The following is a 22602-nucleotide window of genomic DNA, read 5'->3' as shown; positions in this document are numbered from 1 at the left end:
ATTACCTTACTCACCCATCCCTGGAACAACTTATATTAGAGGTATGAATTATGATATAGTGAATTGTCAGATTACACTAAATTGCAATGGTTAGACCATTTATTTTGGGTGAAGAAGGCAGTTTAGGTAAGACATGATGAGGCAAAGAAAGAGCCTTAAGAAATTAAAGCGTGCGAAAATGTATCTTTGAAGAAGGTATGTAGCCATGACATTAATGTGTAACTAGTATTACAGAAGCATACCACCCTGCATTCCACTGCTGGCTTGCCTCTGCAGCTAAGCAGAGTTGGTCCTGGTCCGTCCCTGGATGATAGATCAGATGTTGCTGGAAGTGGTGTTGGTGGGCCAGTAAAATGCAATCTAGCTTCTGGTCTAAAAATAAATACATATCCCAATGCCCCAGGGCAATGATTGGGGACATTGCCCTGGGTAGGGTGCCGTCTTTCGGATGGGACATCGAATGAGCGTCCTAACTCTCTGTGGTCTCTAAAGATCCCATGGCACTTATAAGAGTATGGGTGTTAACCCTGATTTCCAGACTAAATTCCAAATCTGCCCCTCATACCATCATGGCCACCTAATCATCCCCAGCTTCCAATTGGCTTATTCATGACCCTCTCTTCCCCTCTGACTATTCACCAGGTTGTTGCTGTAAATGAGAATGTGTTCTCAGTCAACTTACCTGGTAAAATAAGGGTTAATAAAAATACAATTAAGACCATGGAACTGGAGAGATGTGAAGAACAAGAGAGTTAAAAAGCAGTGTAAGCCATGCAAGCAGGCAAAAACAAGAGGTTGCCGCACAACATCAAATCAAATATTATTAGTCACATGCGCCGAATACAACAGGTGTAGGTAGACCTTACAGTGAAATGCTTACTTATGAGCCCCTAACCAACAATGCAGTTTTTAAAAAACACATAAAAATAAGAAATCTAAGTAATAAGTTATTAAAGAGCAGCAGTAAAATAACAATAGCGAGACTATATACAGTGGGGTACCGGTACAGAGTCAATGTGCGGGGACACCGGTAAGTTGTCATATGTACATGTAGGTGGAGTTATTAAAGTGACTATGAATAGATGATACAGTGCCTTGCGAAAGTATTCGGCCCCCTTGAACTTTGCGACCCTTTGCCACATTTCAGGCTTCAAACATAAAGATATAAAACTGTATTTTTTTGTGAAGAATCAACAACAAGTGGGACACAATCATGAAGTGGAACGACATTTATTGGATATTTCAAACTTTTTTAACAAATCAAAAACTGAAAAATTGGGCGTGCAAAATTATTCATCCCCTTTACTTTCAGTGCAGCAAACTCTCTCCAGAAGTTCAGTGAGGATCTCTGAATGATCCAATGTTGACCTAAATGACTAATGATGATAAATACAATCCACCTGTGTGTAATCAAGTCTCCGTATAAATGCACCTGCACTGTGATAGTCTCAGAGGTCCGTTAAAAGCGCAGAGAGCATCATGAAGAACAAGGAACACACCAGGCAGGTCCGAGATACTGTTGTGAAGAAGTTTAAAGCCGGATTTGGATACAAAACGATTTCCCAAGCTTTAAACATCCCAAGGAGCACTGTGCAAGCGATAATATTGAAATGGAAGGAGTATCAGACCACTGCAAATCTACCAAGACCTGGCCATCCCTCTAAACTTTCAGCTCATACAAGGAGAAGACTGATCAGAGATGCAGCCAAGAAGCCCATGATCACTCTGGATGAACTGCAGAGATCTACAGCTGAGGTGGGAGACTCTGTCCATAGGACAACAATCAGTCGTATATTGCACAAATCTGGCCTTTATGGAAGAGTGGCAAGAAGAAAGCCATTTCTTAAAGATATCCATAAAAAGCGTTGTTTAAAGTTTGCCACAAGCCACCTGGGAGACACACCAAACATGTGGAAGAAGGTGCTCTGGTCAGATGAAACCAAAATTGAACTTTTTGGCAACAATGCAAAACGTTATGTTTGGCGTAATAGCAACACAGCTCACACCATCCCCACTGTCAAACATGGTGGTGGCAGCATCATGGTTTGGGCCTGCTTTTCTTCAGCAGGGACAGGGAAGATGGTTAAAATTGATGGGAAGATGGATGGAGCCAAATACAGGACCATTCTGGAAGAAAACCTGATGGAGTCTGCAAAAGACCTGAGACTGGGACGGAGATTTGTCTTCCAACAAGACAATGATCCAAAACATAAAGCAAAATCTACAATGGAATGGTTCAAAAATAAACATATCCAGGTGTTAGAATGGCCAAGTCAAAGTCCAGACCTGAATCCAATCGAGAATCTGTGGAAAGAACTGAAAACTGCTGTTCACAAATTCTCTCCATCCAACCTCACTGAGCTCGAGCTGTTTTGCAAGGAGGAATGGGAAAAAATTTCAGTCTCTCGATGTGCAAAACTGATAAACATACCCCAAGCGACTTACAGCTGTAATCGCAGCAAAAGGTGGCGCTACAAAGTATTAACTTAAGGGGGCTGAATAATTTTGCACGCCCAATTTTTCAGTTTTTGATTTGTTAAAAACGTTTGAAATATCCAATAAATGTCGTTCCACTTCATGATTGTGTCCCACTTGTTGTTGATTCTTCACAAAGAAATACAGTTTTATATCTTTATGTTTGAAGCCTGAAATGTGGCAAAAGGTCAAAGTTCAAGGGGGCCGAATACTTTCGTTGAAATGTTTAAATCGTGTTTACATTTATTTTTTTACAGCCATATAGCATTTGCACACTCAATTAAGTCCTCTCATGTATGCAACATGAAAAAAAGCATTTATATACATGTTATTTTTCCGTTATCATCCAGTCTTTCACGGATTATAAATAGGAGAAAGTATGGTAGTCCATGTCACTGCTCGTCATTTCACTTGGGATCCTCGATAATGCCTTTGCTGAGGTCTGTCATTTTGGGGTATTTGACTTTCTTCTGGTCCAGCTCGTTCTGAGCCCACAACAGCAGCTTGAGTAGCTTGGCCAGCTTGGGCGTTGACTCCCTGTTCTCATAGTCCAACACAGCCTGGTTCACCTCACTCCACACCTGAAGAGCATTCAGAAGGGAAAGAATGGTGTCAATTACAGGAATACAGTCAGACAGAACACCTATAAAAAGGAGACCCCTTTACAAATGCACATTAAGGCTATTAGTAAAATATGTGAAGTAAGAGCTCTTCAACTTCAGATGTGCAAATTTTATCTTTACAATTTTCCTTACATTAGCCTTGGATGTGGTGTGACCAAAAGGCACATTCCTGATTCATGTGTGTGCAGCTAATAGCAAACCATAAATATTTTAGTATTTAGAAAAACAAAATAAGGATAACTATACCTATAGTTAGCTTTATTTATTTAGCTAGGCAAGTCAGTTAAGTGGGTTAACTGCCTGTTCAGGGGCAGAACGACAGATTGGGGGTTTGAACTTGCAACCTTCCGGTTACTAGTCCAACGCTCTAACCTCTAGGCTACCCTGCCTCCCCATCTCATCCAAACCATGTTGCACACATGATCAATGCAAAGAGTTAAAGCGTGTGGACATTTTCAATTTGGCCAACAGCAAATTCTGTATACTGGTATTATTTATTTAACTAAGCAATTCAGTTAAGAACAAATTCTTATTTACGATGACGGCCTACCCCGAACGACACTGGGCCAAGGTAAGTTAAGTCTTTTTACACTACAAAAATATGTAATGGAACTAGTATGTGTTGTCAAACTAGTGTAGTGTAAAGAGGCTCTAATAATACAATGATGCAGATTATAGACCACCCACACACACCTTCTGTCGCTGCATCATGTTAAGCAGGTCTCCAAAGGGCGACTCCTCTGGGGTATCGAAGGCAAGAAGAGCCAGCGTCCTCTCCATCTCTGTCAAGCACTCTCTGCTCTCCTCACCCTGCTCTGCCAGCTGTGTCTGGGCAAACTCCAAAGCAGACTCCGTCTCCCGCAGCCTGATTAACTCAATCAAGTGCTGTTGCTGCAAAGAGGAAAGAAATGGAGAGGGATGACAGAAGTTCAAGTGTTTTGGTGTAGGCAATGGACATCCACATCGAGATGCTTATGATTTGGACAGGAGCTGGTCCCAAAACAGTCCACTGAGGGCATCCTTACTTGCAGGTGAAAGTACAGGTAGCGCCTGGTGTCAAGAAGTTCTGGGTGTAAGTGGTTGATGAGTGCGATGGCCTCCTGTATTTGCCCCTTTAGGATCATCTCTCTGATCTTTATCCTCTCATCCAGTGAGTCCAGGTCCACACTGGGATCGATCCCAGACTCCATCCGGAACTTCTCAGCTGCCTCTTTAAACCCCTCTGCACAAACACAGACAAGAGTGAGACCATCAAAATCACAAGAACAATCAACCGGATATAGGAAAGATCAAGGAAAAAGGTGAGCGATTCTGCAAGTAGACGAGCTGAAAAGCCAAAGACGTTTGGAGCAGAACAGTAAACTGGGATTGAGCGCGGCTCAGATTGGAGGTTGTTTTAGCAGCAAATGACGAAGTGTGAATGATGGTATACCTGTCACCAGGTAATTCATAATAAGCCGGTTCATGTCAGCCCTCTGTATTTGCACATTGTTCAGTTTGTCCATCCATGCGTCTTTCGTAATGTCTTCAGGCTTTTCCACGTAATTCATCATTGGATCCTGAAAAATTTGAACATGAAAAAAAAATAAAATAAAAAAAGTTATGTAGCAGGTAGCTAGTTATTGCACCGACCTGCCGTTTATGTCGAGAGTGACTTAAGTAGTGTTTGAAAAACCAAAACAACGTTAGCTAGATAGCATTGCTTTAAATTGTATTGAGTTGCTAAAACAGTCTGGAAAGACAGAAGTGAAATACAACTCAATTTCAAATTACTGTGCCAGTGGGCAGGATGTTTGGTCATTATGACGGGGGGCATGAGACTATCTAAAAAGGATTGTATTAAAGCAAATATTATTTGTCACATGCGCCGAATATAAAAAGGTGTAGACCTTACAATGAAATTCAGTTAAGAAAAATAAGTGTTAAGTAAAAAAATATAAGTAACATAGTTAAAGAGCAGCAGTAAAATAACAGTAGCAGGGCTATCTATACACAGAGGTTACGGGCACAGATTAGTCAAGGTAATATGTACATGTGACTATGCATAGATTATACCAGACGGTGGTCGAGGTCCTGGATGGCAGGAAGCTTGGCCCCAGTGTTGTACTGGGCCGTACGCACAACCCTCTGTAGTGCCTTGCAGCCGAGCAGTTACCATACCAGGCAGTGATGCAACCAGTCAGGCTGCTCTCGATGGTGCAGCTGTAGAACCTTGAGGATCTGAGGACCCATGCCCAATATTTTTTGTCTCCTGAGGGGAAAATAGGCTTTGTCGTGCCCTCTTTACAACTGTCTTGGTGTGATTGGACTAGGGTTGCACATTTTGGGGAATATTCAGAGGTGGAAACTTTGTGGGAATATATGAAAATTAAATACCATTTAAAAATGTAGATTTTTTTTTTGCATTGGATAAATTTACCATATGGAGACAAACATAAACCTTTTACCTTATTATAAGTAGGAATAATTGCAAATGATTAAATCCCAATAGATTTCTTTTGTTGTTACACATTGAACTTTAATTAAAACGACTCGACTCTTCACATGGGATGATTTCACTGATCAACCAAAGGGAATATTGAATGATCCGTCACATCTCCCAAAAACATTTAACATACATCTGTAAAATGATAGTTTCTAGACTAAAGCTTTGGTTGTCTTCCTCTCAGGCTTCCATGTCTCCTCCCTGGACCTGCTCAATGTCCACCTCTTGAACATCAGACTCTGGGGCCTCATCTTCACTGTCACTTTCCAACCTTGTTGAGGATTGCTCGTTGTCAGGCTCAAAAAGCCTCAGATTTGCTCAGATGGCCACCAATTCTTCAACCCTTGTATTGGTCAGCCGGTTGCATGCTTTGTTTTGTGTTCCCAAACAAGGACAAGTTGCGCTCTGAGGCGGCTGATGTGCGATTTAGAGGATGATAGAGGCAACAGGGGAAAGAGCCTCAGACCCACAAAGTCCCTTCCACCCGGTGGCTGATGCGATATGTTGGCACAACTGCCATATTGCATCTCCAGCCCAAAGCCCTTGCTTGAAAGTATACTTCGCTACAGGCAGGATGCTCTTACCAGCATAATTGCGGTCCAACATGTACGCTGAGGCATGTATGGGCTTCAGGCAGAAGTCTTCGTGCTTTTTGATGCATTTCAGAACTGCAGTTTCCTCTGCTTGGAGCAACAGTGAAGTAGGTAGGACAGTACGGATTTCTTCTCTTACATCTGCAAGCGGAGGCTGAACATCAGACAGGATGGTATTGTCTCCCTCAATCCGTGCAATGGCTACGGTTATAGGTTTCAGGAGTTTCAGGCTGCTTACTACTCTCTCCCAAAATACATCATCCAGGAGGATCCTCTTGATGGGGCTGTCCATTTCTTGGAGACTCATTCCCCTCCAGGAGACTGTCAAACATAATGACACCACCCCAATGGGTGTTGCTGGGCAGCTTCAATGTGGTGCTCTTATTCTTCTCACTTTACTAGGGGGAGGTAGATTGCTGCTATAACTTGACCCTTCACATACCTAACCATTTCCTTGGCTTTCTTGTAGAGTGTATCCATTGTTTTCAGTGCCATAATGTCCTTGAGGAGCAGATTTAATGCATGAGCAGTACAGCCAATGGGCGTGCTGTGAGGGTAGAACTCCTCCACTTTAGACCAAGCAGCCTTCGTGTTCACAGCATTGTCTGTCACCAGTGCAAATACCTTCTGTGGTCCAAGGTCATTAATGACTGCATTCAAGTCATCTGCAATGTAGAAACCAGTGTCTGTTGTCCCTTGTAGAATACTGGTTGAGGGGGTGGAGATGAGGTCTTTTATTATTCCTTGCCCACGAACATTCGACCACCCATCAGAGATGATTGCAATAGTCTGCTTTGCTTGACCTTCACTTGAACTCTGTTGAACTCTGCATTCAGCAAATGAGTAGATAAAGCATGTCCAGTTGGAGCGATGTATGCTGGGCGAAGAACGTTCAGAAAGCTCTTCCAATACACATTGCCTGTGAGCAGAGGTGAACCAGTTGCATACACAGCTCAAGCAAGACATTCAACAGCATTTCTGACTACGTTCCTCCATTGAGTCAAAATAAACTTCTGATTCCAGGAAGACTATGAGCTGTTGCTATGGATAAGGTGTCGGATTCATCATTTTCACCTCGAATAGAAGAGGGACTTTTGGCAGAGGTTGCTTGTTGTGAGCACTGAGGGAACTTTATGCACTTGCCCAGATGATTTTGCATCTTCGTTGTATTCTTCACATATGATTTGGACACAGTATTTGCAAATGTACACAGCTTTTCCTTTTACATTAGCTGCAGTGAAAGGTCTCCACACATCAGATTGTGCCCGTGGCATTTTCCTGAAAACATTAGGAAAAAAAAATTTGTAAAACATTTTTTTTTAAATACAATTCCATGTACAGATAAATAATTAAGCAGTTACATTAAAACCCCTTTGTAAGAAATGTTTCCACACATTTCATTTTAAAACTGGTGAATTAACACTCAGTCAAGCAAGCTAAAACCCACATGGTAGCAAAAACTAACCAGCAGAAATTGTTAAGTTAGAAATTATTTAAAACACACTTTGCTGTAGGCTACTATTTACTAGTTTACAAAAGAAATTGTCAAAATATATTCACCCTTCCCAATATTGTAATCACAACATACCAGAAAGCATGTAATCCTTGGCTCAGACAGTGTAGTAGTGTGGGCTCAATAGCATCTCATTAGTGTGGAAGATCTTGAGAATCAGCTGTACATGTGATGGAATGCACTGTGCATGCAGATGGTTGCAATTCCATTGAATTGGGGATAGTTTAACCAAAATATGCCACAAGACCTAGAATTGCCATATGTGTATCCCACAAAAAAAGATTCACTGTTATAAGCCAACTTCTTTGATGAATTTAAGCAAAATTCCCAGGCTTAACTTCCCATTAAATTTTTCAGGAAAGTTTCCGACCCTTTGCAAACCCTAGTTTGGCCCATGATAGTTTGTTAGTGATGTGGACGTCAAGGGACTTGAAATGCTCAACCTGCTCCACTACAGCCCCGTCAATGAGAGTGTGCTTGGTCCTCCTTTTCCTGTAGTCCACAATCATCTCCTTTGTCTTAATCACATTGAGGGAGAGGTTGTTGTCCTGGCACCACACAGCCAGGTCTCTGACCACCTCCCTTTAGGCTGTCTCATCGTTGTCAGTGATCAGGCCTACCACTTGTGTCGTCAGCAAACTAAATGGTGGGTGTTGGAGTCGTGCCTGGCCATGCAGTCATGGGTGAACAGGGAGTACAGGAGGGCCCCCCCGTGTTCAGCGTGGCAAATGTGTTGTTACCTACCCTTACCACCTGGGGGCAGCCCAACAGGATGTCCAGGATCCAGTTGCAGAAGAAGGTGTTAAGTCCCAGGGTCCTTAGCTTAGTGATGAGCTTTGAGGGCACTATGGTGTTGATATCAGAGCTGTAGTCAATTAAACAGACTTTGCAACCTTGGTCTGTTGTAGACCCACTTTCTCTTCTTACCTCATGTTAAAATATAAGTCCTGTACATGCGCCATACATGAACAAAAAAAAGTTATAATTTATGGGGGACTTTTACATTGACAGAAGGGAAGTGGATCTACAACAGACCCACCTATGGTAAGTCTGGTTAAGGCAAGGCACCACACCATTCTCTTAATCATATCACAATCAACTTCTACCAGTAGAATGTAGACAAATAAAATACAAATTTGTATGATTTCTGAAATATTTTATATATAAAAATCTGCAAATAAGGTGATGTCTGATTAAATCTGTGCATGTTTGCATACCACACAAATTATTTTTTTTCTGGACACTGGATGAAGTTAGTGTTTTTTTTTCACAAAATGAAACAAAAATATTTACGCTAGGACCAGACTTGTCCATTGCAGATAAATACTTTTTTCATCTTCCTATCTGTATAACACTGAAGACATGTACATAAAAATGCATTTTTGGCAAATAAAATGTTATCTGCAATAGAAAATGTACAGCATATCAACAATTCCTCCTGGGCAAGTCTGGAGAATATATCTAAAGAGAACCACACAAATGTTGGTGAATGCAGATGTTTCTGAAGCTAAGAAAAAATGTGTTGGTGTGGGAAGAGTGACTTCCGGGAACAGGCAGTTAAAGACAAGTAAACTGAAATAAGAGTACCAAACGCCTGTTTAGACCCATTCACCCAATCATAGTCCTGTTAGTAACACTCTACGAAATGGGCATTGAAATGGTGTAATTCAATGTAGCTAATAAGCTTGGAAATTATTGATGACCATTTTAAAAGTGGTTAAAATATATAAACTTTATTTTAATTAGCTAATATGACAAACTAAAGAAAATATATTTATCAAGTTATTTAAAATTGCTTACTTTTTGAAAATACTCATTAATGGACCAAAATACCCCAAAAATATATAGGTAGATGCAAAAATGTCATTTTAGCTGTGGTGCCTGGCCTTAATAATACAATCCTTTAGATTTGTTGTCTCAAATTCCCCCGTCATAATGACCAACCCTCCACCCCAATCACAGCACAGTAACGTTAAATACAATTCCATTTCAACTTAACTTCTGGCTTCCCAAAGCGGTTTTGTGCAACCCAATATAATTGAAAGCAGCGATTGTGTATGGAAATACGCCAGCAAAACACCTACCTGAAATGACTTGTTGTGTTGTTAGCTAACGTTAAGCTAGCAAACTGCTTGTTGGTGCATCACCCACCAACGTGGAATTTTAACATCCGAAAGCTCAATTTGACACATGAACTAAAAGTACAATACAATAAAGAATAACAACCATTATGTATATGAAATATAATAGACAGCTGAATTGTAAAATGACAATCAGCCAGCTAGCTAGCTACCTGTAACAATCTTTCGACTTCGGCAACAGCCGTGTATTTGCTTCACGCTCTCTCGCGACAGTCGAACCTGATTCGTGGGAACAAGAACTAGGATTGGTCAGCGGAATGATGGCATGGTATCTTTATACCTCAGTGGGTTACCAGGAACAGTAGCAATGGTGGGGTCTGTTCAGAAGGGTTCAACGTTACAAAATGGTCAGATAGAAATGCATTTTGTAGGACATTGGGCTGCAAGGTTCTAAAAGTTTCACCTCATTGAATATTTAAGTGATAATGCCCTCGAAGCCGGTGTTTGGAGGATATATTGGCACGGGTGTTGTTCATTCAGGATTAGACCCACCCGTTGGCAAACCGTGCCAATATATCCTCCAAACACCAGCTTCGAGGGCATTATTACTTTTTTCATCCTTTCACAAGATATAGTCCCTACACAAATCTGTGGTTGCTAGAGATGAAGACCCCTGACAATATATCTTCCAAACACCAGCTTCTCTGGCATTATCATTTAAGTGTGACTCGAAAGTCTATTCAGTGGATTAAGGCAAAGTGAAAATTACATAAAGTAATGTATTGGGTTTTAGGGTTTACCCCTCTTTGAGTAATGTAGAAATGAACATGCCTTTTTGAAAATGCAAAGTGAAACTGAAATTACAAAAGTGTAAATGATTTTTTTTTCTTCTTCAGTCTAGATTTATTGTGCCTAATGAAATGTGACACGTTTTCAAAATGTCATATATAAAAAGAACATGGTGAAGTTAATAATTGGTGGGTGTGTAAAGTTATTAGAGACTTGCTGTAAGGGACATAGATCACACTTTTGAATGTAAAATATGTGCTCATAGCTCAATATTCATTGTCGACGGTCAAAACATAAAATTACACATTTTAATGCCGGTGTTAAACATTTATGTTGTCTTTGCTGATGTTATTTTCAATTTGATAGTTTTATCCCTCCTTTTCCAGTGACCCTCTAGAGGAAAACTCACTGAGGATGTCTCTGGTTGAGAATCACATAGGCTGTATTGCTTACTACACTTAACAAAAATATAAACACAACATGCAACAATTTTAAAGATTTTAATGAGTTACAGTTCATATAAGGAAATCAGTCAATTGAAATAAATTCATTAGGCCCTAATCTATGGATTCCACATGACTGGGAATACAGATATGAATCTGTTGGTTACAGACACCTGTAGGGGCGTGGATCAGAAAACCAGTCAGTATCTGGTGTGACCACCATTTGGCTCATGCAGTGCAACACATATCCTTCACTTAGAGTTAATTAGGCTGTAGGTTGTGGCCTATGGAATGTTGTCACACTCCTCTTCAATGGCTGTGCAAAATTGCTGGACATTTGCGGGAACTGGAACACACCAGTGGCGATTTTAGCATGTAAATCTTGGTGGGGAAGAAAATAACAAAAGTGGGATGCATGCCAGCAAAGCTACTACACGACCCAACACTAAACAATACATGAATTGCACTATAACAGTGGCAAACGGTCCCCAAAAACTGTTAGGGACTACATAAAGCTGTCCCAACAGCAGTCCCAACATCTTACCACTGCTACACCTGGCTATCAGCAGAGCCTTGTCTGGCAGCGAAACAGTTAATTCAGCCTCATTTACTGCCTTTAAAAAACATTGCTGATATGGCTGACTTGCTTAAACAAATGTGGTTTCTAATGACAATTGAGATGTACAAACTATGGCATAAGGGGACGACAAGCAGATAAGAGGTAATCCATCATTTCAATTAAGACATTAATGAGCGAGCTAGGATGGATCTAGTCAATGTAACTATTTATTCAGCACTTTATAAATGTACAGTGACAGAATTCAGAACTTGGGCTGTTCTTACAGTGTTCTCCTTGTACACCAAGTCAGAACCGTAGGATAAATAAAGGGGGCATATAAGCAGACAATGAAAGCTCTTACAATATTCAATGATTGCACCACCAAGTCAGAACAGTATGCAAAATTAAGAGGGGTAAATATACAAAATGATTAGGGTGAGACACATGGGCTACTAACATCTTACTACAAAACATACACTTAGTATTACTTTCTTAGCTACAATATACATATCTCCCTGGCATATTACATAATTTATGCAGCATACAATACATCTTTAGACTCACCGTGTTGTGCTGTGCTCACTTGAACAGGAAGGTGGAGTAGCAGTCTTTCTTGGGCAAATTTTGTCATCAAAGTCAGTCATTCTCTGGATTTATGATGCTTTCAAAACACCTGGGAACTCTGAAAAAAAATAAGGTTGAATCATGATGGCGTCATTGATCTTCAGGTTGTAGCTCTAGAAAGAGGCCGGATTTACAATTCCGAGTTGGATGACCGTTCAAAAAGTATTTTCCCAGTCGGAGCTTGTTTATTCCCGACTTCCCAGTCGTCTTGAGCTCACTGAAGTCTAGTTTTCGCAGTTCTGAGCGGCACAAATCGCGCTTGATTGACAGCATGGCCAATGTTGAATGTTTATCATTTTAAACTTGGAAAAGAGCCACTTAATCCCAGATTTGGGACCACACAGCCACTCCACTGAATAGCAGGCTAGTGATTGTTTTGCAATGCTTGCAGTTAGCCACTGTCACTAATTTCTTCCAACTTGTTGTGTAATGTTTATGTCCAATGGCCAATGAGCACCGATACATTTTATCAATAATTTCTCTTCCTTATTTCTATTCATATGACAAGGATTAAAAAGGATTTGCCAGGAAGATTGTTGACTTGATTCATGATGATGACTGCTAGTTAAGATTTTGAAAGAAGATGTTGACATGATCAGTCCAATCAAAGTTACTGTACATATGCGATTTGACATCATTTTATCTGTGGCCAATGACCTTGAGCCTTCTTGGATGGGCACTTCTAATGTAACTCTATGGCAGTACCCAAGGGGCTAGAATTTTCTAGCTCTACCCTTTAGACTTGGCGGTGATGTAGTGTCCCCATGAATGACAGAACACTGAGCCAATCACGGTGCAATGCTCCGTATTTTCTGCTGGCTTGTCCCACCACCACAGAAAGCACTGAGCTAGGCTGAAACATCTGCATTTTGGAGCTATCTTACTCAAGAAACAAAAAAAAGAGACCAAGTTTGTATGTGGCTTTATTAACTCAATTATATATATATATATATATATATATATATATATATATATATATATATATATATATATTGTTTGCAAACATATGTGACACGTACCAAAATATTATCCAAAAAGGGCAAAAAAATGCGGTAGCCACCTGCCCTAAATGACAGGTCGCCACTGGAACACACTGTCGTACATGTCGATCCAGAGCATCCCAACAAGCTCGATGGGTGACATGTCTGGTGAGTATGCAGGCCATGGAAGAACTGGGACATTTTCATCTTCCAGAAATTGTGTACAGATCCTTGCGACATGGGGCAGTGCATTATCATGCTGAAACATAAGGTGATGGCGGTGGATGAATGGCACGACAATGCGCCTCAGGATCTCGTCACAGTATCTCTGTGTATTCAAATTGCCATTGATCAAATGCAATTGGGTTCATTGTCCGTAGTTTATGCCTGCACATACCATAACCCCATCGCCACCATGGGGAGCTTTGTCCACAACGTTGAAATCAGCAAATCTCTCACCCACACGACGCCATACACAGTCTGTACAGTTGAAACTGGGATTAATCCGTGAAGAGCACAGTTCTCCAGTGTGCCAGTGACCATCGAAGGTGAGCATTTGCCCACTGAAGTCAGTTACGACGCAGAAATGTAGTCAGGTCAAGACACTGGTGGGAACGACGAGCACGCAGATGAGCTTCCCTGAGACCGTTTCTGACCGTTTGTGCAGAAATTATTCGGTTGTGCAAACCCACACTTTTATCAGCTGTCTGGGTGGCTGATCTCAGACGATCCCGCAGGTGAAGAAGCCAGATGTGGAGGTCCTGGGCTGTCTTGATTACACGTGGTCTGCAGTTGTGAGGCCGGTTGGACATACTGCCAAATTCTTTAAAATGATTTTGGAGGTGACTTATGGTCGAGAAATTAACATTAAATTCTCTGTCAACAGCTCTGGTGGACATTCTTGCAGTCTGCATGCCAATTGCCTGCTCCCTCAAAACTTAAGAAATCTGTGGCATTGTGTTTTTTAGAAATGCCTTTTATTGTCCCCAGTACAAGATGCACCTGTGTAATGATCATGCTGTTTAATCAGATTCTTGATATGCCACACCTGACAGGTGGATGGATTATCTTGGCAAATGAGAACTGCTCACTAACAGGGATGTAAACAAATTTGTGCAAAAATGTAGAGAAATACGTTTTTTGTGTTTCTGGAACATTTCTGGTATATTTTATATCAGCTCATGAAACATGGGACCAACACTTTACATGTTCCATTTATATTTTAGTTTTTCTTCAAAATAACTTCAAGATCCAATTACTTTATCACGTTGTAGTTAGTTACGTTTATTTCCTATTACTGAACAGAAGGACGAGGGGCACTCAAATATGTCGTTCTGCCCCTGAACAAGGCAGTTAACCCACTGTTCCTAGGCCGTCATTGTAAATAATAATTTGTTCTTAACTGACTTGGCTAGTTAAATAAAGGTTAAATAATAAAAATAATAAAAATACACTCCAGTCCCCATCAATGAGTGTGCGCACGTCGATTGGGGGTTTGGTCGGGGGGCGGGGACAATATACTGCAGCTGTCCATGGTTGGGTTTGGTGGGTGCGCACGGTTCTCTGGGATGCGACCATAATCACATACCGTTATTATATCTCTCTGGATCATTTCCCTATACAGTGCATCAAAACCAACTACAAGAGGTAAGCATTCTCATGGATGTGGATTGTTTCTTTTTTTGTACCCATTTTCCCTTTGCCCTTGAAAATTACTGCTGATTTGAGCGAGTTCTATCTTACATCTAGAGAAGGCCAGCAAGCAAACCAACATGGATGCTGCGCAGTCCTGCTGGTGATGCAGCTACAGAGATTAACTGCACCAAGCATCGCATTTACAGATTCAAAATAATCCTGAATATGTATTATATTCTTTCTTTGTCCATATGGCAAACGGACATTCCATGAATGATGGTCATGTATTCAATTAACTTAACCAGCGTCAAAGCGTACGGGTTTTTACATTTTGCAAACGTCGATTTTTGTGAAAATGAGTCATTTGATCAGTCGTTGTGACATGGCCTATGAATGGTATCAGCTAGTTCGGCTGGAGGTTGAAGATACAGTAGTTTATTTCGGTTGGGGGTTGAATATTATTTTACGACTAGTCCGCCATCTCAATAAATCTAGTCTGTTGCCGGCTGCTTCCTCAATAAATCTAGTCTATGTGGCCGGCTGCTTCCTCAACAAATCTAGTCTATGTTTCCGACTGCTTTCTCAATAAACCTAGTCTATGTGTCCGGCTGCTTTCTCAATAAACCTAGTCTATGTTTCCGGCTGCTTTCTCAATAAACATAGTCTATGTTTCCGGCTGATTCCTCAATAAACCTAGTCTATGTGTCCGGCTGCTTCCTCAATAAACCTAGTCTATGTGTCGGCTGCTTCCTCAATAAATCTAGTGTATGTGGCGGCTGCTTCCTCAATAAATCTAGTGTATGTGGCGGCTGCTTCCTCAATAAATCTAGTGTATGTGGCCGGTTGCTTCCTCAATAAATCTAGTGTATGTGGCGGCTGCTTCCTCAATAAATCTAGTGTATGTGGTGGCTGCTTCCTCAATAAATCTAGTGTATGTGGCGGCTGCTTCCTCAATAAATCTAGTGTATGTGGCCGGTTGCTTCCTTGGATGTAAATAATGATTCTCACTCCCCAGGACCACCTACATTAAGTCTCAACATTTCCGACATGACATTAAATTGAGCATCCGATTGAGTACATTATTTGAACTGTCTTCATTTTTTATTCAGGGGTAGGCCTATGATGGAAAATGCTCGAGATTAAGCATTTTGGCCTTAACCTCAAGGGCCTTCTGCAGTGATGGTTTCTTAATGCTATAGGCCCTTGAGATTCTCTGGATACTATATGCCCTTGTGCTGTCTGAAGCTATTAGTATCTTTGTGTTTGGAACATCAGCAAGGAGATTTGTTAACTTCTTACTGATTTCCTATTGCAACAATTGACAATGACAGTAGCTAGTTTGAAAAAATACCACTAGAGTACACATTGCAATTAAAGATAGTGATTTGCGTGAGACCTCAGCTCCAAATTTGACAACAGAGTGACTGAAAATGACAACAAGGGAATTTGTTATTGACTTAGCTACAGGATTCTGGCATTTGTAGACCTATTCTAAACACAAACCCAAGATAATTTAACAGTATGTGACTAAATTGTCTAATCTGTTGTTGGAGGGAGAGGGCATCTATGGTTACAGGCAGATGATTTACTCTGCTCTCCTTTTACAGGGTAGGCCTACTGGAGTCAGGGAACCCCTGCTGACAGTGCACCAATTTGGAGTGGCGGTAGGGACAAGGTGTCCAATAGATTCCTGGAGTGTGGGAGTATTTAGTGAATTTGGAGCAGAATTGCACATGCACTGTATTTGTGAGAATGAAAAAAAAACACTGCTTTAGCAGGGTGCTATAGGCTGAATAATAGAATAGCCATGACTCATTTATAAATAAACAGGTGCATTGCTTCCTTTTCTCTGTGTTCAGATTGTGAAGGACGTGAGGCATCATGGCAGCTCATGAACAGGCGAGGCAGCGCTCACTCTCCACCTCTGGTGAATCACTCTACATTGTGCTTGGCATTGACAAGCTAGCCACTCCCGACGATATCAAGAAATCCTACAGGTCAGTCAGAGGCACAGACACTTACTGTAGTAGTCATACTAATACTCATAAGTAACAAAAAAAGACTAATTCAATTTAGAGTTGTGCCACGTATAAATATAGCCTTACAGTGCATTCGGAAAGTATTCAGACCCCTTGACTTTTTACAAATGTTCTTACATTACAGCCTTGTTCTAAAATTGATTCAATTGTTTCCCCCCCTCATCAATCTACACCCAGTACCGCATAATGACAGAGCAAAAGCAGGTTTTTAGAAATGTATGCAAATTTATAAAACATTAAAAAAATGAAAAATGAAATTTATATAAGTATTCAGACCGTTTACTTTGTACATTGTTGAAGCACCTTTGGCGGCGATTACAGCCTTGAGTCTTCTTGGGTATGATGCTACAAGGTTGGCACACCTTTATTTGGGGAGTTTCTACCGTTCTTCCATGCTGATCCTCTCAAGCTCTGTCAGGTTGGATGGGGAGCATCGCTGCACAGCTATTTTCAGGTCTCTCCAGAGATGTTCGATCAGGATGAAGTCTGGGCTCTGGCTGGGCCACTCAAGGACATTCAGAGACTTGTCTTGAAGCCACTCCTGCATTGTCTTGGCTGTGTGTTTAGGGTCATTGTCCTGTTGGAAGGTGAACCTTCACCCCAGTCTAAGGTCCTGAGCGCTCTGGAGTAGGTTTTCATCGAGGATCTCTCTGTACTTTGAATCTTGTTTCTCATGGTCAGAGTCCTTTAGGTGCCTCTTGGCAAACTCCAAGCGGGCTGTTGTGCCTTTTACCGAGGAGTGGCTTCCGTCTGGCCACTCTACCAGAAAGGCCTGATTGGTGGAGTGCTGCAGAGATGGTTCCCCTTCTGGAAGGTTCCCCCATTTACACAGAGGAACTCTGGAGCTCTGTCAGAGTGACCATCGGGTTCTTGGTCACCTCCCTGACCAAGACCTTTTCCATTGATTGCTCAGTTTGGCCGGGTGGTCTGCTCTAGGACGAGTCTTGGTGGTTCCAAGCTTATTCCATTTAAGGATGATGGAGGCGCTGTGTTCTTGGGGACCTTCAATGCTGCATACATTTTTTGGTACCCTTCCCTAGAGCTGTGCCTCGACACAATCCTGTCTCGGAGTTCTATGGACAATTCCTTCAACCTCATGGCTTGGTTTTTTCTCTGACATGCACTGTCAACTGTGGGACCTTATATAGACAGGTGTGTGCCTTGCCAAATCATGTCCAATCAATTGATTTTACCACAGTTGGACTCCAATCAAGTTGTAGAAACGATGATCAATGGAAACAGGATGCACTTGTGCTCAATTTCGAGTCTCATAACAAAGGGTCTGGATACTTATGTAAATATGTTTATGTTTTGCAAAAATTTATAAAAACATGTTTTTGCTTTGTCATTATGGGGTATTGTGTGTAGATTGATGAGTTTTATTTAATACATTTTAGAAAGGGCTTTGACTTGTCTTTATTGGTAGGTTTTAATTCTCACTCTTTTGTGTTCTTAGAAAACTTGCGTTGAAATTCCACCCTGATAAGAACCCAGATAACCCAGAAGCTTCTGACAAGTTTAAGGAGATCAACAATGCCCATGCCATTCTGAACGATCCCACAAAGCGGAACATCTATGACAAGTACGGCTCCCTGGGACTGTACGTGGCTGAGCAGTTTGGCGAGGAGAACGTGAACACCTACTTTGTTCTGTCCAGCTGGTGGGCTAAGGTGAGACTGTGAGGGGACGTGGGGACGTGAAGGGTTGACACGTAGAGTGGACTTAGGGTCAAATATAACACTATATTTTATAACACAACCCCTATAAAAAGAAAACCTCTCTAATACTGTTGGCTATTGTTTTTTCTTCTTCTTGATATCTCTGTCTCTCTCTCACACACACCGCCTTGTTTTCCCTCTGCAGGCGTTGTTTGTGTTCTGTGGCCTTGCCACTGGCTGCTACTTCTGCTGTTGTCTGTGTTGTTGCTGTAACTGCTGCTGTGGGAAGTGTAAACCGCGGCCCCCAGAGGGCCAGGAGCCCGATTTCTATGTGTCCCCTGAGGACCTGGAGGCCCAAATGCAGTCTGACGAGAGAGGTGAGATCGACTGCTTATTGTGTAAGAAACATGTTTCTGCATGAACACAAATCACATAACTTTAGCAGAAGTTTGCGACCCTATCAGTAACACTTGACTTGTCTCAATTGCATTGTAATTTACTATGGAGTGCCATCATCACTGACCTTTTATATCTTACCCTGTGCGTGTGCGTGTGTAACGCTCTCTCTCTGACAGAGGGTGGCGGCGAAGCCATCTTGGTGCAGCCATCAGCGACAGAGACCACCCAGCTGACGTCAGATGGTCACCATTCCTCCTACCAAACCGACATGGGCTTCAACTAAACCCCATCCCTGTCCTGGCCTGCTACCCTGCCCCACCTTAAAAGGATGATAGGGGCAATCTGTTTTAACTTCACTAAGAGCGCCATGTCCTGGAGAGGAGATGGAGGAGCGAGCTTGGCCTACATACAAAACTCTTGAAGACCCCCCCCCCCCCTCCCCCCCCATTTCCACCCTCTCCAGAATGGTCCAGTCTCGCCTCTTATGTAGGAAGAAAAAGAAAGAAATGGTTTGCTTCCTGCCCTTTTGTTCTTTTGTATCCTTTTGGCCTTTGACCTCACAATCCTCCATCCCCACAGTCCCCTTTCCATATTCAGTGTGATGGTGTAGCATGCACTGAGAAAAAAAATCTTTGTTTTCATTTGTTGAATGTGACATTTGTTGTGTTTCCCGAATTCTGTTGGTGCATAGGTATGTGCAATACGTACAGACCAGTCAAAAGTTTGGACACACCTACTTATTCAAGGGCTTTCCTTTATTTTGACTATTCTCTACATTGTAGAATAATTGTGAAGACATTAAAACTGAAATAACACATATGGAATCATGTAGTAACCAAAAAACAAATTAAAATCTATTTTATATTTGAAATTCTTCAAAGTAGCCACCCTATGCCTTTATGACAGCTTTGCGCACTCTTGGCATTCTCTCAACTGTCACAGGAAAGGAAGACCCAGAGTTCCCTCTGCTGCAGAGGATATGTTCATTCGAATAATTGCACCTCAGATTGCAGCTAAAATAAATGCTTCACAGAGTTCAAGTAACAGACACATCTTAACATCAACTGTTGAGAGGAGACTGCGTGAATCAGGCTTTCATGGTCGAATTGCTACAAAAAACCACTACTAAAGGACACCAATAAGAAGAAGAGACTTGCTTGGGCCAAGATACATGAGCAATGGACATTAGACCAGTGGAAATCTGTCCTTTGGTCTGATAAGTCCAAATTTGAGATTTTTTGTTCCAACCACCGTGTCTTTTTGAGATGCAGGGTAGATGATCTCTGCATGTGTGGTTCCCACCGTGAAGTATGGAGGAGGAGGTGTGATGGTGCTTTTCTGGTAACACTGATTTATTTAGAATTCAAGACATACTTAACCAGCATGGCTACCACAGCATTTGGCAGCGATATGCCATCCCATTTGGTTTGCGCTTAGTGGGACTATAATTTGTTTTTCAACAGGACAATGACCCAACACACTTCCTGGCTGTGTAATAGATATTTGACCAAGAAGGAGAGTGATGGAGTGCTGCATCAGATGACCTGGCCTCCACAATCACCCGACCTCAACCCAGTTGAGATGGTCTGGGATGAGATGTACCACAGAGTGAAGGAACAGCAACCAACAAGTGCTCGGCATATGTGGGAACTCCTTCAAGACTGTTGGAAAAGCATTAATCAGGAAGCTGGTTGAGAGAATGCCAAGAGTGTGCAAAGTTGTCATCAAGGCAAAGGGTGACTACTTTGAAGAATCTCAAATATAACATATTTGGATTTGTTTAACACTTTTCTGGTTACTACATGATTCCATATGTGTTATTTCATAGTTTTGATGTCTTCACTATTATTCTACACTGTAGAAAATAGTAAAAATAAAGAAAAACCCTTGAATGAATAGGTGTGTCCAGACTTTTGACTAGTACTGTATTTGTGAGTGTGATTCCTTTGGGGTACAGTTTACTTGATGTTTTTTGCTCACTGATAAGAGAGGCTCGGCTCAGGGAGTTCTGGATTGTGAGGTGTTTTGCTGTTCATTGTCTTTGCTTCATGCTGGAGTAATCATTACACATCCAAGGTTTGAGCTACACAATGCTCAGTTTGGAATTGCCATCAGCTGATGCCAGTTATAAACATACAGCTCCTTTCCTTCATCTTTTAAACCCATCGATTTGGACTCCTGTTTACCTGTGTTTGTGCCCTTCCAAGTGCATTGTGGTTATGTTGCCCTGAGACCTGTGCATGTAGAAGGGGGGTGGGGATTTACGACGGCAATATCATGAAATGCGGATGATGATGTCATTGTTTTCTTAACATTTGGTGGGTCTGGGCTTTTCCGTTATCTGACTTGGCTTACTTTGGTCTCTTGTTTTGTGTAGGAAGTATTGTTTTGTCCAGCCCCTGAAACCTGAATTGAATGCTTGTAATCTTGCCTCTAACTTCCCTGCATTGAAGAACTGACTAACAGCAGAAGATAAATATGATATATATACGTTTGTTTACACATGTGTATATTTTGTGTAGCTTACTTGCCACTGTGCCACCCACAGTCCCGTTGGATTGCTTGGACGCGTCTCTGAGCAACACTTCTTCTCTTCACATTTGAACAGATGTTCTCGATATCCAGTTATTTAATACGTTTTACCAGTGCTTTCTGTTCTTGTGGTTCCAAGTGGTACCCCACACGGTCTAAGCCAAGAACCTTGACCTGATCCATATTTAGAGTGTGATGTCCATTTTATTCCGAGCACTATTCATCTATGTTTAGATGTGACGAAAAAGATCATGTTTAGGAAAATATTGTGAGCATTTGAAGAATATTATCATCATCGTGTTTTTATAGTTGTGTTGAAGGGAATTCTAAAGAGTTTTGTAATTGTCCAATGCTGTTAATTTGTGTTTACCATCATTGAATTGTGAGTGTCGATATTGGTACTTTCTAAGTCATTTCATGAGCTGGCTAGCACTACTACAGGCAGCTCTTATCCTAGAACCAGAATATACTAATGTTTTTAATAGAAATATATAGAGCGGAATATACGTCCAGTGTAACTAATACATAACTTGCCATAAACAGCCATTATCTTCATTGTTTGTTTCTTTCATTAATGCCAATTACGTGTTTCAATGGTTTACAATGATGGGTTTCTGAGCTCCTCTTGCCTGCCCTCTGCTTTTGATGGTATGGTTATTTGACCTGTGTGATCCTTTTACAATGTTTGCTGTGCCCTCCTGAGAAAAAAATTCCATAGATATACCTACCTATTATCGCTTCTTCATTGACATGTTGGAAAATGCTAATTGTTAAATGAGTTGAATGCAATGTGTTAAAAAAAAAACTAAAGACTACTGGATAAATGATCAGGAAATGGTGACGTAACATTTTCTTGATACAGAGGACATATAGTGTAATGATAGTGATATAGTAATTTGATGCAATTTTATTTAAGGTATCTTATTTTATCATGGTTTTGATGATGAGCGGCTATAGTTATAAATGGTATGTTGTTTTGATGTGGCCATTAAATTTTGCAACGCATGGTTTAATGGTTAAGGTCTCTTGTACATACACTTAAATATGTAGTATAAATCTTGACCTTTATGTTGTAGCATGGTAATACTTGTGTGTCTGAAAGAAAACAAAGTGGGTCATTGATCTGATTTGCTGTTGGTAAAATAAATGTTCTTGAACATTTACCTTTGTTTTG

At 41.2% G+C, this 22602-nt stretch overlaps 2 protein-coding genes across 12 annotated transcripts; one reads left to right on the top strand and one right to left on the bottom strand.

The window, feature by feature from the left end:
* Window positions 1-795: 795 nt before the first annotated feature.
* Window positions 796-10161, bottom strand: LOC110492751 (glucose-induced degradation protein 8-B homolog). 6 transcript variants are annotated; one of them, XM_090203053.1, is made up of 7 exons: window positions 9774-10025; window positions 8434-8534; window positions 5154-7454; window positions 4531-4657; window positions 4124-4320; window positions 3792-3989; window positions 796-3056 (listed from the first exon to the last, which is right to left on the bottom strand). In XM_090203053.1, the coding sequence occupies exons 4-7, from the start codon at window positions 4649-4651 to the stop codon at window positions 2883-2885; spliced, it is 690 nt and encodes a 229-aa protein (XP_090059179.1). In that variant the 5' UTR covers window positions 4652-4657; window positions 5154-7454; window positions 8434-8534; window positions 9774-10025; the 3' UTR covers window positions 796-2882. The 6 variants fall into 6 exon arrangements, with proteins under 6 accessions (XP_090059179.1, XP_090059178.1, XP_090059181.1 ...); XM_090203052.1 differs by having other exon boundaries at window positions 9983-10018; XM_090203055.1 differs by lacking the exon at window positions 5154-7454 and having other exon boundaries at window positions 9983-10055.
* Window positions 10162-14666: 4505 nt separating this feature from the next.
* LOC110492749 (dnaJ homolog subfamily C member 5) lies at window positions 14667-22591 on the top strand. Of its 6 annotated transcripts, none has more exons than XM_021567216.3 (6): window positions 14674-14812; window positions 16408-16475; window positions 16660-16797; window positions 18296-18509; window positions 18703-18874; window positions 19073-22591. In XM_021567216.3, exons 3-6 carry the CDS (start codon window positions 16682-16684, stop codon window positions 19177-19179), a joined length of 609 nt encoding a protein of 202 aa, XP_021422891.1. In that variant the 5' UTR covers window positions 14674-14812; window positions 16408-16475; window positions 16660-16681; the 3' UTR covers window positions 19180-22591. The 6 variants fall into 6 exon arrangements, with proteins under 6 accessions (XP_021422892.1, XP_021422891.1, XP_021422890.1 ...); XM_021567215.3 differs by having other exon boundaries at window positions 14681-14812; window positions 16408-16464; XM_090203050.1 differs by having other exon boundaries at window positions 14681-14812; window positions 16408-16464; window positions 18703-18895.
* Window positions 22592-22602: the final 11 nt, after the last annotated feature.

Source organism: Oncorhynchus mykiss, chromosome 16 (assembly GCF_057628025.1).
Source record: "Oncorhynchus mykiss isolate SJ-2025 chromosome 16, ASM5762802v1, whole genome shotgun sequence".
Classification (NCBI taxonomy): domain Eukaryota; kingdom Metazoa; phylum Chordata; class Actinopteri; order Salmoniformes; family Salmonidae; genus Oncorhynchus; species Oncorhynchus mykiss.
Note: the sequence above shows the minus strand (reverse complement) of the source record. Positions and strands in the feature narration are given on the sequence as shown.

What these genes read in the sequence shown, in the direction of transcription:
- LOC110492751 (XM_021567222.3), bottom strand. Translation starts at nt 4,651, where the DNA reads ATGATGAATTACGTGGAAAAGCCTGAAGACATTACGAAAGACGCATGG. An exon ending in TATGAATTACCTGGTGACAG is followed by an intron (nt 4,321 to 4,530) that starts GTATACCATCAT and finishes GTGTTTGTGCAG; the next exon opens with AGGGGTTTAAAGAGGCAGCT. An exon ending in ACCTGTACTTTCACCTGCAA is followed by an intron (nt 3,990 to 4,123) that starts GTAAGGATGCCC and finishes TCCTCTTTGCAG; the next exon opens with CAACAGCACTTGATTGAGTT.
- LOC110492749 (XM_021567217.3), top strand. Translation starts at nt 16,682, where the DNA reads ATGGCAGCTCATGAACAGGCGAGGCAGCGCTCACTCTCCACCTCTGGT. An exon ending in GATATCAAGAAATCCTACAG is followed by an intron (nt 16,798 to 18,295) that starts GTCAGTCAGAGG and finishes TTGTGTTCTTAG; the next exon opens with AAAACTTGCGTTGAAATTCC. An exon ending in TGTCCAGCTGGTGGGCTAAG is followed by an intron (nt 18,510 to 18,702) that starts GTGAGACTGTGA and finishes TTCCCTCTGCAG; the next exon opens with GCGTTGTTTGTGTTCTGTGG.